Source organism: Mustelus asterias, chromosome 5 (genome assembly GCF_964213995.1).
Source record: "Mustelus asterias chromosome 5, sMusAst1.hap1.1, whole genome shotgun sequence".
Lineage (NCBI taxonomy): Eukaryota > Metazoa > Chordata > Chondrichthyes > Carcharhiniformes > Triakidae > Mustelus > Mustelus asterias.
Genome location: NC_135805.1, coordinates 89,926,926 through 89,941,462, shown reverse-complemented (window position 1 = coordinate 89,941,462; position 14,537 = coordinate 89,926,926). Strand labels below are relative to the sequence as shown.

General features: G+C 41.2%; 1 protein-coding gene across 13 annotated transcripts in view; it reads right to left on the bottom strand.

Moving 5' to 3' along the window:
- The window catches only part of dnmt3aa (DNA (cytosine-5-)-methyltransferase 3 alpha a), a 516,733-nt gene that overhangs the window by 232,597 nt on the left and 269,599 nt on the right, over nucleotides 1-14,537 (bottom strand). For all 13 annotated transcript variants that reach the window (XR_013497772.1, XR_013497773.1, XM_078213021.1 and 10 more), the window contains 2 exons: nucleotides 4,554-4,600; nucleotides 1,666-1,812 (listed from right to left, as the gene is read on the bottom strand). Coding sequence is in view for 11 of the 13 variants with exons in the window: in XM_078213021.1 (XP_078069147.1) it covers nucleotides 1,666-1,812; nucleotides 4,554-4,600 (194 nt within the window). In the remaining 2 variants the exon portion in view is untranslated. The remainder of the gene's footprint in view (nucleotides 1-1,665; nucleotides 1,813-4,553; nucleotides 4,601-14,537) is intronic.

Below are 14,537 nucleotides of genomic sequence, written 5' to 3'. Positions count from 1 at the left end.
TATGGTTCTCAATGTTTTAAAGACCATGTCTTCTTTTCTTTTGTATCTATTTCAGCTTGACTAGCTTCGGGGTTTAAAAAAAAGGGCGGCATGGACAAGTTGGGCCGAAGGGCCTGTTTCCATGCTGTAAACCTCTATGACTCTATGACTTTGTAAGTCTCCCCTTAACTATGTAAGCATTGGGCCAGATGCAGATGGTGTCCAGATAGTATGGAGTCATTGCCTGACCAGCCTTTTTTCCCATCGTGACTACTCTGGTTTCCTGAATACACTGTGAGCCCATTGCAACCCCACATCACTTAAAACGCTAAGTATATAACACTCGACAAAAAACTCTGCATCAGAGCAGCTCGAAGACTAGACAGTTACTGCTGCAGAGGTATTTCTTTGGAAATTAGAATCTTTTTCAAATTTCTGAAACTGTACGAGCAAAATGTTGAATCATAGGATCAGACAGCACAGAAGAGGCCTTTCAGCCCATAGAGTCCACACCAACACATTAGATTTTAATTGGAATCAGAACAGTTTAAAATCTTTTCTGTTGTTTGATTCCACTCTTTATTTAAATAGCCAGCATCAAGTTGCGTGCTATTCTAAATAGTTCCAGGGCAATTACCCTAGTTCCTGAGTAATTTTAGTTACAGGTGACTATTTCTTTCCATATTCTGTCACACCTACAAACTGGAACTATGAAAACAAGCTTCACTTTGCTGCCAAATTACTGGAAAGAGTTCCCCGTTTTTTTGTCCCTTACTTTCAAATCGGAAATTATTTATACAGAATTGTACCAGGACAATGCAATAACCTGTGTAGCATTAACAGGACTAAGCCACAGCAACCCCACAGATTCAAGTTCATGTTGCTGTACTGCCACTCAGATTTATGTCGGGTTTACAAAGAATTAAAGCTCAAGTACAAAGGTCTAAGGTAGAAAATCCAGATTAAAAGCTATGTATCCGGTGCTATTCCTTCCCTCCTCCACTTGCCTTCTACAGTTATAAGAAAGATCTTCAATGGAATGTGAAACCATTCTTGAAGGTCACCCACAAAATGCCGACATCATCTTCGAGTAAAGTAAATCTGCGAGTAACGAGCATTAACGGACACGTACTCCTGAATTCATTTGAAGTTTGGACTTTAGCCAGATTTGCACCAGATTACATCATTGTGGAGTCACAAAATATAGTCAACCAAATGACTACCACAGCTGTTAAGAACCTTGTAGTATCCTTCTAACAGTCAGGTGATCAGTATACCTCCAATTATGTGTCCCAAAATACTTGCAATTGATACTCAGTAACACCACCCTTTTCCACTGCATTAGAATACAGGGAAATTCTGCATTGACACCAGAATTCAGTAAAACTGTACAGAATCATTTAAAAAGCAGTTAGAAGGAGGGAATTAAAATATATCAATAAGGCATCTTGTCAGAGGGAATTTTTGATGTATTTGAACCCCCTTGGTTATGTCACTGTGTTGTAAATCCTGATTTTTTTACGACTTGACATGTAAGCACAGGAGATGTGAAGATTGTCAGCCTATCTGAAAACAAGTGCAAATTTCAGATTGTGATTTTCATCCTTTATTTAAATATAACTGCATTTTTAAAAGGGTTCAGATCTCTGCTGCTGTCCTCCAGTTTTATTCAAAATGACAACTCACCTCCTTCTTCCATTTTGCAAGCCACTCATCTCTCTTCCTTTTGCTGATATAATAGGGATCGCCAGCCTGGAAAGTTATTCGCTGCATAGGTCGCTGACGCAGGCTGCTCTCCCACCCTGACTGGCCACGACGTCGCCCCCTCGTCCCCTGTTCAAAAAGATGGATGTTGTTGACAATATTAGAAAACATTAATCAATAATTCATCTTTTATTCACCTCTAACTTCTAAATGAACGATTACTGAGTGAGAGTAGGCAGCTCTGGGTGCTACCGGCAGCTAGCTTCCTGCTGGATGGAGATGAAACTGGATGGAGGTGAAAGTTCATATCAAACTACAGTCAAGAACGCTTTATGAAGATTTATACAAAATATTGGCTACTGCGAAAAGTATCTTTGGCTATCTTTGGCTTGGGCATTTCATTGAATTTTTTGATTTGATTTATTATTGTCACATGTATTTACAGTGAAAAATATTGTTTCTTGCATGCTATACAGACAAAGCATACCGTTCATAGAGAAGGAAACGAGAGAGTGCAGAATGTAGTGTTACAGTCATAGCGAGGGTGTAGAGAAAGATCAACTTAACATTGAGCATTTCAGATTTTCCTGAGCACTGGCAAACAAACTAAAAATAAAGTTAGAACCTCTTCCAAGAATCATATCTGAGCACAAGGAGTTGAGGATTTCACTGTTTCTTTTAGAAAATGAAGTCGGTGGCAAGATTAAGATTTCAGTTGGTCAATTAAACATGTGAGTAGTATGTTCAATGTTCAGTCTTCTTGGCTATATTCTGCACATTCTGATCCAACTACAAATGGGCCCTTGAAAAAATAACGAGTAGGAGGCAGTGGCTGCAATTTTCTGGCTGTTCACACCGCGGGATCTTCTGGTTCCACTGACGACGCACCCCACTGCAGGTTTCCCGGCGGCGAGGGGTACCTTCCCATTGACAGCGGCGGGATCCTCAGGAAATAGCGCGTTGCCTCCTGCCGTGAGAAACAGAGAATCCCCCCCCCCCCCCCCCCGAGTATGTAGTTTATCAGTGAAGTGTCAGCCTTCCTTCACTCTATGGGGCCGATCTCACTGGTTCGTACCACCGGTCGATCGATGTGGTGAGTCGGTAAGATCGCGAGAGAGGCGAAAAAGCAGGTTTGTGCCCTGTTTCTCGCTTCTCACGACCGGCACTGTGAAGCCAGTGTTGATCAGCCTCACGTCCATCATGTATATTTCACATCTCTGATTTAAACCTAATTTCTATATGATTAGTGCGCCCAGGATGGAATTGTCCAGGCTCACTTGTCTGAACAGTGTCGCCGGTGGAGGCCCTCACCGGTGAGGATTACATATGATCCCCGGTAGGTGTTGGCCTGGCTGGTGGGACCGGAGGCCATTGAGGCCCCCTGGGTGGTCGAGGGCAGTGACATTACCACTACACCACCCATTCCTCTGTTGATGTACTAACTTTTGTTGCCTGAAGGTTTAAAGAGAGGAGAATGCCTATTAAATATTGCTTTTTGTGCCAGGGACTAATCTTTTAAAACAATATAAAGCACAGTTCAAGAAAACTCGGTTGGGAATGAACTGAGAAGGGGAAAAACTACCCAACTTGTGCTCTCCTTGCCTTGGCTGAAATACAGTGGGGTTATCAGTATCCACCTAGGAATCCTCATCTCCACAGAACTTGTCCGCATTTTGAAACCAAAGAGGCTGAGACGAGAGGAAGAGCCCAAAGATTGATCCAGTTTTATTCTCCTCCATGCCAAAGCTCCCTTGGTGAGAACCTGCAGACATCTACTGGGACTAGCAATCATCCTCCACATGACGGAGCATGCCATTGACGATGTCAAAACCCATTATACCATCCATAAAGTCTTCTTTAACTGCCAATCTCTGCAGTGACACCCAGTTTGACATTTGTTTGTGTGTGTACTCGGGGCGCGGGGGGACGGCGTGAGGCTCACAGACCCTGAGATTTCGGCACCGATTTCTGCCTTGGAGGTGACGGTGCTGGAAATCTAGCACTCGGAGACTCGCTGACACCGTGGTGCCCAGCGGAGAGCCTGCTAAACATCCTCCGCTTCAGTCTCCCCGCCCGCTGTGCTCCTAAAGCAGCGTAGGGAGCTGGACGAATCGCCCCCATTTTGTTCTATAATAAAACAATCATTCTGAATTTATTGAAAGAAGCCTAGGTGAAGTCTCTTTTATTCTGGGTCTAATGGTAGCAAGGTAAATAATTGATATTTTGGTGAATGAATTAAACACTTATGCTAACAGTGTGCTCTGTGGAGGAGTGGGAGCTGGATTAACCGTGCACCCTTCCCATCCCGGTCATAACAATTATGATGGTTTCAGACAGAAGCTACACATGAATCGATTGTTGCTGAAAGAATGATGGTGTATTTCACATCTCTGATTAACAAAAATGGATGAATGATGTCCAGATCTTTTAAAAAAAGTTTGTTCTGACACGTGCCCTGACATAAAGTGAAAATTACCAAGCTGATTTTATTGAAGTGTACATTACACATGCCTGAATGAACAATGGAGATGAAGACAATGTTATAAACCTTCAAGCTTTTCAGGTTTATGATATGAATCCAGAGATTATACTGCTTCATTTGACTGCAGTTCTAGCAAACTGTTATTTTGTAGATAATGGGATGTTGTTTTGCAAAATGGACCGTTGGCCCGTTCTCTTCTACTCTGCCTGGAATCATCCATTACATTACATCATTTAATAGGAAGGAAGTTACATAAACATTCTGACATGTAAAAAAAACCTATTGTGTTAAAACATCATGCAATCGGAACCAGTGTTCCAAGGACACTCACTACCCTGTATATACATATGAGTTTACGTTATATATAAGATGAAAGAAGGGGTATTACCTCTATTTTTACTGACTCCTGCTTTGATGTGGTGTTTTCTTCAGATCCTAAAGAAGTGAAAAAACATTCATGACTCTATAGAATTCTATCACCCAATATATTAGACATCAACAAAAGACACACAATAAGGCTAGGACTGTATCACTGGATTATAGACTGTTTGCCTTTACTTCTACATCTTTTTGAAATGTTATGTGCTTCTCCAGGTGGGAGATGAACAGCAGGCATTTTGCATAACTATAATTTTCCAAAGAAAAAATGAGTGACTTGCATAATTGAGGACTCCTGGTTCCCTAATAAGCCTTATATCTATGGTATTAGCTTCATTGTTAATATGGGAATAAGGCTGGTGGTGTGCATTCCCAACCATTTCAAAAAATATTTCTTCTCCTCTCCTCTTTTTTAATCATTTCACCCGAGAAGTCAGCATATGCTCCTCCAAGACTTTCAAGTGGTCTCTTACACAGCAGGATTGATAGACGGGGAAAATCAACCTTTTCAGCTGCAGTAATGTGGTAGAATTGTGTATTCACAATGACAGCACTTTCTCACAGTCCCGTTGTCAAGGCAACCCAGCTGTCCCAAATGCCTCACAGCGCCTCTTTTTCAGGAAGGTTGGCTGCATTAGGTGCCAGCGAGGCACTTAACTGGGCAGTGGTGGGGCTTTCTCAGCATTAGCACGGGGTAGATAGTGGCTGTTGCTGGTTCCACATCCACCTGAGGCCCAGGGTCGCCATGGACCCAATCAGAGATGAGTGATAGGGGCCCAAGGAGCAGGGGGAGGTGGGTTGTCAGCAAGAGCAGAGGCCTGCCTCTGAGTGGGCCACCTCCTTCCCGATCCCGGGTCCCTCAATAAGCACCCACCCACCACCTCCCACCCCACCCCGCTCCAGATGCCAGCAAGCAAACAGCCCAGGCTTCACATATGACACATCCCCAATCAGCCACTGGGTCTAGCAGCGGCAGGATGCAACCCTCAAATGGACATTAATTGTCCACTTAAGGGCCCCAATTGGTGACAGGATAGATATGCAGTCCATGGGCTTCCTTTTCATTTACTCAATTGGGGCATTGACAGGAACGCTGAGGTGTTCCCACCAGCCTGATTAAAAGTCCCCCTGCCAGCAAACACGTCACAGAGGAGGGCATTCAATTATGTTCCAGGAGACACTTAACAGAGGAATATAAAACATTCGGGCCATTTGTGTTTAGCACCCTCTTAAAGAATCCATCATCATGAATTTGGAAAAAAGGTTCTTTCTCTTTTTACAAAAATGAATTGCATTGATTTGTCAAAATACACCATAACGTTGCAATTGAAATGATAAACAGCCCTCGTAGCACCATTTCTTCCACAAACATTAACAAAACTCAATGAGCACTCATGAAAACGGTCTGGAGTTGCGGAGTGCGTTGCCAGAGAAGATAACTGAAGTATAAATGGGTTCTAAATTGAATGCTTTCTTTTATGCATGACCCCCAATCCTTTCTCTTCTCAGGAACACATCCCATCTCTGATTTATACAACACCTTAAGCATCCTTGGGACATCCCCAAAGCCGAGCAATTACTTTTGAGGTCTCGTTACTGTCTGCATCTTTGGCAGGTGATTTGCAAAAGCAGTTAAAGTGCTGGTGTTGGTTAAGGGAAGAATGTTGGTTAGGCCCTCCTTGACAGAAATCCCCCAATTTTTCTTGAATGGTGCTGTGGCATATTTTGCATTGATCAGAGCTCACAGATGAGGCTGTGGTTTAAAGTCTCATTTGTCGGATAGTGGCTCTGAGAATGCAGTAAATACTCTCTCAGAACTGCACTAAATTACCAGCCTGGATTATTCCTGGAACAGGACTTGAAGCCACTGCCTTATGACTCAAAGATAAGAAAGTTACCACTTAACCAAAACTGACACAAGGCCTGTTGGTGACACTCATCTATCCACAAGGGTTGTGCTTCTAGTTAGGGGCAGTGGCACAGAGGTACTGTCACTGGACTAGTAATCTGCAGACCTAGAGCAAAACTTGGGGACCTGGGTTGAAATCCTACCATGTCAGATGGTGAAGTCTGAATTAAATAAAAATCTGGATTTAAAAATCTAATGATGACCATGATACTATTGTCAATTGTTGAAAAAAACCATCTGGTTCACTATTGTCCTTCAGGGAAGGAAATCTGCTGTCCTTGCCTGGTCTGACCTGCATGTGACTCCAAATCCACAGCAATGTGGTTGACTCTCAAATGCCCTTTGAAATGGAGGGTAATTAGGGATGGGCTATAAATGCGATGTTCGTGTCTCATAAAATTAATTTTTAAAAAGTTACCCTTTAAGACAGAGTGTACAAGTGAATAAAGTCTCAGAATTCTTATGGTATGGAAGGTCCAAATGAACTAATAACCATAAAATTTACATCCACACCTCTTTACTTCCTCAATTTAAAATGGATGAGTTGTGGATCAGTGGGCAAGTTAATTGTCTCCAGTGGTGCTGAGTAGGAAAGACCTTGCTGAATTAGCTGATCCCACTCATGTGCTAATGAGGACAATGTAACTGACCTCAGAGAGACCCAAAAGTCTTTCGTTCACCATTTACCGATTGCTGGTAAGTGTCTGTAAATATTAGGTATGACCAGCATCAAGCTCCTTTGAGATTCCTCCAAACTGCCCCCTACACTCAATATTCAGGTTCACATAAAGATTGGTCACTTGTAGAGCTGTTATATGCCAATGAAAGGGTCTCCCAGTTGTGAGTGATTGTATTTTGGGGAAGAAGCAAGACAAGAGAGATGGAAAATATAAGTGACTGCATTTAGGGCCAGAAGAGGCCCAGGCGGCATATTTTATATAATTGTTTTTACAGGTTTCCATGTGGGTCAGGAAGAGCTCTCTTCCTCTATATCCCACAAAGAAACCTTAAACCTTTCCTGACTGCTCACTTTTCCTTGTTCCTGGCAGCTAAAACTAAACCCCTATAGTCAGAGCAGTAATGTTTAGAGCCACGTATTAGAGGTGCAAATATATGTCCTAGCCTAGCTTGTCCAACTTGTGTGTGTTCACATTGTGACAGTGGGAGACACCACAGAAGAGAACATTCAAAGTAAATAAAATTTGCTAATGCACAGGCTGGTTGTAAAAGGAGTACAGGATATATGGAGTGCAAAAGTTGGAACTTGGTGAGAGTGGGAATTCTCTGGTGAGTATATCTTACGCTGAAATTTAGTTTAAAATTTAAATTTAACTGACAACTTGGAAAACTGTAAAAGAAACTGCAATTTAGTGAACAGGTATCAGTTGTCATGGACATTTAACTATGAATTGTCCATAAGTGATTGCCTGATGAAACAGAAATTGCTGGGAAACTCAGCAGGTCTGGCAGCATCTGTACAGAGAGACAGGCAGAGTTAATGTTTCAAATCAAATATGACCCTGCTTTGTTCCAGCATCTCCACATCATTGTTCCAGGTTAGACAGACTTTTGTTTGAGAAGGAGCCAAAGGTTGGGGCAAGCTTGGTGCCAAACGGCTTACTACTGCTCCTATATCTTGTGTTATTGTGTTCACTTTATGAAATAATAACATCTAGGTTTGGAGCAAACTGACTCACAAAATATTGTGGGATTCACCATTTCCACAATAGTATTGTTTAGGGGGTATGAGGAGAGCATGGGAGTATGGTGTTGAGATAGAGGATCAGCCATGATCATATTGAATGGCACGGCAGGCTCAAAGTGCCAAATGGCCTACTCCTGTTCCCATTTTCTATGTTTGAATGTTACTCATTTTGGTAATGCTTGGTAATTCCTCATTTTCTCACTTATTATATAATAATAATAGTGACATTATTTTAGTATGCTTCTCCAAGGTGTCACTCCAAATTGTACCATGGATGATAAATTCACTGATCCTGCGTAGCCACAGGGGAGATATGTTTGTAAGGGAGTGGAAATCCGAATGCGGGGGCTACATTCTTTCTGGAAACACAAGATTCGTGAGCTACTCCTCCCACTGCATTTCTCTCTAACCACTCATTTCTTTTGTAGAATCCTGGAATTTGTGGAGACCTTGAAATTATACTCCTCCCTTTTCGATTATTCCATTATCTCCTCAAATCAAGCTTCCACTTCAGAAAAACAGAGTGATCTCAATGAGCAAAATAATAAATAACAACCTGTGTTGGCAGCTTCCTTCCTTCCACAAAGGGTCGTCTGGACTTGAAACGTCAGCTCTTTTCTCTCCTTACAAATGCTGCCAGACCTGCTGAGATTTTCCAGCATTTTCTCTAACAATAAGGTTGATTCTGTAATCCACCCTTATCTTTCTCCAAAAACATCTCTTCCCATGTCCACATGGTCACATGTGGTTTACTTCAGAGCTTTATCATTTCTCTTCATCATTGATGTGCTCGCCCATGGAAATGTTAGCTAAAAACACAATATCAACTTCTACATGTACGTGAATGATTCTTCTCAAAACCTCTTTGCCCGTTCTATCAACTCCTAAAACATCACTACTGTTTCCTCCTGATTGCTTCACATTAGAAGCTGGGTGAGACGTAACATCCTCCAGCTAAATGTTGGTTAAACTGATACTATCCTATTTGGCTCCCCTAAACACCCATACACCTCTAGCCTTGATTCCAACAACCTCACCAGTTTCCCAGTGGTGTGAAACCTTACACTAAACCTCAATGATCAACTTCCTGCACCATATCCAATCCATCAGCAAGAAGGCTTTCATTCATTACTGAAACATAACTTGGATCAATTTCTGCATCTCTCCTTTGCTTTCTTTATTAAATCATGGTTCGATTTCTACAGGGCTGTTGTATTAATAAAACTGAGGGGTTTATTCGTTGTCTAAGATCCTTGAAATTGAGATAAATTCACCTTAATTTCCATGAGTGATATTTTCTCCTCAACATCTATAGAATAACAGAATACAGTAAAAGAATTAAAGAAACAGCTCAGCACTTATTCAATGATGTATAATTGAAAGTATCATTGCTGCGGAGAAAGTACTTTCAGTCAGCATTGAAAATTCACAAGGTTTCTAATACACAAAGCAGTGTTGTATACTGGAAAACTCACCCTCCATTTCCTGCTCTGTACTTTGTAATACTGATTGAGTTCTACCTATTGCCTGGATTGCAGCCAAGAGAAACACAGCATCACAGCTGTACGTACAGTGCAAACAAGGAACTGTATGTACCTGGTCTTTAGACTTTAGTAGCTCTCTAAGCTCTCATTGATTTTTTCTAAAATTACATTCCAACCTTCTAAAAATGACAGTAAGTATTTTTTAAAGTGCTGATATAATGTATTTTTAATAATATATCAATGCAGAATCGCTGCCAAAAATTGCTCGCAATATTTTGTGAAAATGACAAAATATAGATTTAAATTAACACTGGTGAGATCTGGAATTCCATTTGGAAAATGGATACCTGATTTTCCACTTTTGCTTGCACACTTTGAAGTGTAACATAGGGTGCTTTCATATCCAACTTACAGTCTGAGAACACAAGGAAATAGAAATAAGATAAGGCCTTCCATTCATCCATGTCAACCTGCCTCTTTTGGGGCCTGCCAAAATCATTTTTATCTCTCTCCTGAATTGGCATCAAGCCCAGATCCCTCCACTGCCTGATGAATTATGAATATGCTGTTTTTTCTCTCAGGGGTAGAACCGAGTTGGCATATATTGGGCTGAATGTTTTTTTTACAAGTTAACAACTCTTAAGTTGTTCACCTACATAACAACAGTTCCCAGCTTTGCTGCTAGCTTCATCTTCTCCCTGACCACCTGCTCCTTCAGAAGGCCTCTCTGTGCAGTCACATTGTGTAACCTGCAGGAGATTAGTTAATTCTTTGCTACCATAGTGGACTTAGGCTGTAGTATATTACCAGATTTTCAGGAAGCTGAAGCTTGGTTTGGCCACATGTAACTTAAGATATCACTATTCACTTCATATTGTAGGCCTTCTTAAAACATAGTTATGATCCAGAGTTAATATGTATCCTCAATATCTAAAGATAATGACAGATGAGGAAAGCCGTTTGTCCCATCTCAATCGTCTGGACAAAAACCCTACGCTGACCCACTGCAGCATACACCTAATGTTTTCTGAAATAATCCCAAGGTTTTGTGCCTCCACTGGTTGGTCTTGATCGCCTGATATTTTATTGGGCAAAGACATATCCCTGTTCTATTCTGAGTCCACTGTGCTTTACTGGCTATTGGTACAATCCTTGGTCTGTCCTTATTCCCTGAAGATTACCTGACTGTCCATTCCAGGTGTCGATTGCTATGATGAACCTAGCCCACCTCAGTCCAAATGGAGCTGAAACTCTCTTCAATATCTTTGTCTCCTCCAGACCAAACTATACCAATGATGTCCTGGCTGACCTTTGGAGGCTCATCTAAACCAAGTCCCATTTATCCATCACTACTCTCATTCTGACAAACATTAGCTCTTAGGTCCCAAACACATTCAATTTAAAATTATTCTGGTGATTAAATTCCTTTCTGGCCTTGCTCCTCCTTAACTCTCCTCCAGCCCAGAATGTCTCCACCCACCAGCATTTGCATTCCTCTGACTCTGATCTTGTACATTGCCTTTGCCCACCATTGGAATCATAGGGTGTGGTACATGCTCCGGGATTCCTTCCTTAAAACTCTCTGTTTTTCCACTTTTCTTTCCTCTTCTTTACCTTTAGAATCCATCATTTTATCAACCATTTGGCCAGCTCATCCTGATATCCCTTTCTCTGGTTTGCTCTTTGATTTTTCTTTATGCTTCTGTGATGCATTTTGGGGCAATTTTTCTATGTTAAAGGCACCATATAAATGTACAGTTTTATTGTTATTCTAGTAAATTTATCTTGAAACTGTGCACCTTCACTCGATAGGCCATATGGCCTATGTTTGCTCCTACATCTTATGAATGCATTAAAATGAATGTATCACAACTTTTGCAAGGGAAATAGACTTTAATGTCTGTTATATCGTGCAGTTGGTCATGGTCCATCTGAAAACTCACCCAATGGATTTCCCTTGAGCCCTTGAAAACATTGCCATTCAGTGCAGGAGTCTGTTTGGGCATGAGTGCTATTAACGATGTCTACAATACGGGGAGGTGGTGGCTCAATGGATTTGACTCGTAATCCAGAAACCCAGGATAATGCTCTGGGGACCCAGGTTTGAATCCTGCCATTGCAGATGGTGAAATTTGAATTCAATAAAAAAAATCTGGAATTAAAAGTCTAATTTGACCATCCATTGTTGATTGTTGTAAAAACCCATCTGGTTCACTAATGTCCTTTAGGGGAGGAAATCTATCGTCCTTACCTGGTCTGGCAGACATTTGAATCCAGACCCAAAGCAATGACTCTTAAGAACTGCCCTCAGGGATGGGCAATAAATGCTGGATTTGCCAGTGATGCCCACATCCCATGAAAGAACAAAGAAAAAAAATACAATTTGTGGAATACTGGCATAAGAAAAAAATGCAGTCCCTTTCATGCTGTTGCTTGCTTTATGTGAGAAAACAGTAATGAGTTAGCTTTGATGGACAACACACCTATCAGCTCTATTGTATGCACCAGTGCACTGTGATTCATTTGACATACAGTCCCTGCGCTAGCTTGAAATGAACTGAAGGCATTAAAATCACAGCCGCAGTTACCTTTACATCCACTGGTAGAACTGTCCTTGTGGTTAATCTTGTCTGCAGCTAAGGTGTAAAGATATGACATAATACTGTCACTGCTTCCCTGGTGAATTGGCAACTGCAAAGGTTGATTTTCTCAGGCATTCCAGGTAGCTGTTCCTGGATATGCGGATTAAAGCTGTATTTGGTAAGACCATGTGCAGGCAGTTCACCTCAGGTGTGAAACAGCTGCCTCTCATCTCTCCTCAGGTCCTCATATTTCACATCTACTTCCAGTGCCAGAAATCTACATTCTAAAATTTGACTCTCAAGAAATTCCAAAATTGCATACACTGGGAGTGGTTAAATTGGGCGACAACACAGAGCAAAACTACAGCAATGTAAATCTTGGGATGAAAAGTCCCAGCACATCCAAAAGAAGTCATCTTCTGAAGGCCAGAGAGGACCTCTCATTCATCACCCAATTCGCACAGGTTACTTCAACACATAGAGAATTCCAGGAAAGGAAAACAGAAAACCTTGCCACGGAGGGCTTTATCCATATTTGCATTATTTCCAGGCCCTTAATTAAGCTCTAGCACATTTCATGCAAGAATATTTTAAGATTGAACTAATGTCCTGAGGGGAAAAAAGAGGCTCGGAGTAAATCAGGTAATTCAAAGATCGTGCAATGATCTTTGCCTATGCTTACACATTCCACACGAATGAGAGTCAGCTCGGCAATCAGAGGATTGGCCCGAGTCCCTCTGGATAAATGCCAAGTAAGTAATTTTCTTGAAGGAGTGAAGAATTTTATTATATAAATACTTAATTTACTGGAGCAATAGGGGGAGATTTTTTTGCGTCTGTGTTCAGGATAACTGGATCAGTTGGGTGCAGTGAATATCAAAAAATGCACACGCACGTAAAGCAGTTCACTTCACTTTCTTTCTATTAACTGAAATGGAGGGAGAATCAGGTGGCTTCCTTTGCAAGTCTACGCACTGACCTGCCCCTGTTTTTCTCCAATAAAACTGTGTCTCCTGCAATGCAAGATGGCCATGTAAGATGGCCGCCGATACACTATGAAAACCAATGATTTCATTGGCTGGAGCCAAAGTGCCTGCAAAGCTCGTCTTTTCAATAAAAGCTTCTGTGGAGGTTTTCTAAACTATACAATTTGAATACAAACATTATAATTGTATTCAAATCACTAAGAACCTGTATTTATAGATGCTTTTATATGTCTCCGCATTACATTAAATTCTTTACCATCTGGTTATGTATGAACTTTACAAATAACCTATAGTGATATGCAAAATTTTAAGCTTATATTTATATTCAACGCCTGAAGGCTTTCAAGCTGATCTGCATATGTTTTTGAATTGTTCCATATGAAAGTATATTGATGCTTTAATATCGAGAAAATTATGGAATTACAGAGATTTGCCAGATGGATGACAACTATTGTTTTAATTTAAGTACACACTATATTCATTATTCTTTTCATTATCTAAGTATCAGTGATACGAATTCTGATCTCCGTTGTCACGGAATAAAACAGTACAACTGAGCATGCACCATGTTGGCAGCACATGCAGCTCTCTGTTAATTGTGGTGCTGAGGGGCTTTGCTGCACTTGGACAGAGATCCAGGAAAAGCTCCCCCATTGTGTATTGTCTTCATGTATTTCACTCTCTAAAACCAGCAGCTGACACACTGGAGTGAAATGCCACAAACTTCCAGACCCTCACACTTCTTAAGGCCATTGCCGTGGGTCTTTACAGGTCAATTATAAGTTTTTCTCTCCCATCCTTACTCAAACTGCACTTGGTATTTGCCTCTGTCTTAATCTGTCTGTATTTTACGTAACTGACGTTACAAATACATTCAGACACGAGTGTGGCTCATGAAAATAATAATTGATTAACAATAAATTTTAAAGTTCTGAGTTATTCAAGGAACTCCCAAACTAGGAGGTGACATAAAGTCTTAATCTAATGCATTTTCCAAATGGATTATAAATTACTTTATAAGTTGCTCATTACCAAATTTCTTTCTGGCTGAGAGATGCTTCACTCATCTTAATGATACAATAGGTGGGACAAGAGGCTACAGCTAAGTCACTATTTCAGCAAGGCATTGGAATGATGGCTCCAAAACCATTCTTAAAGTTCAGAATGATTCATCTGGGAAATAGTCAAAGATAAGGCCACTTATTGGGGTTGCGGGGGTGGGGTCAGGGTAGTGGTTGGTAATAGGTGGGGGTAGTTAGGAGTGGGTGGTAGTCAGGGTGGGGAGGTGGGGTTCAGACAGGGGGTGGGGATAATCAGGGTCATGAGGG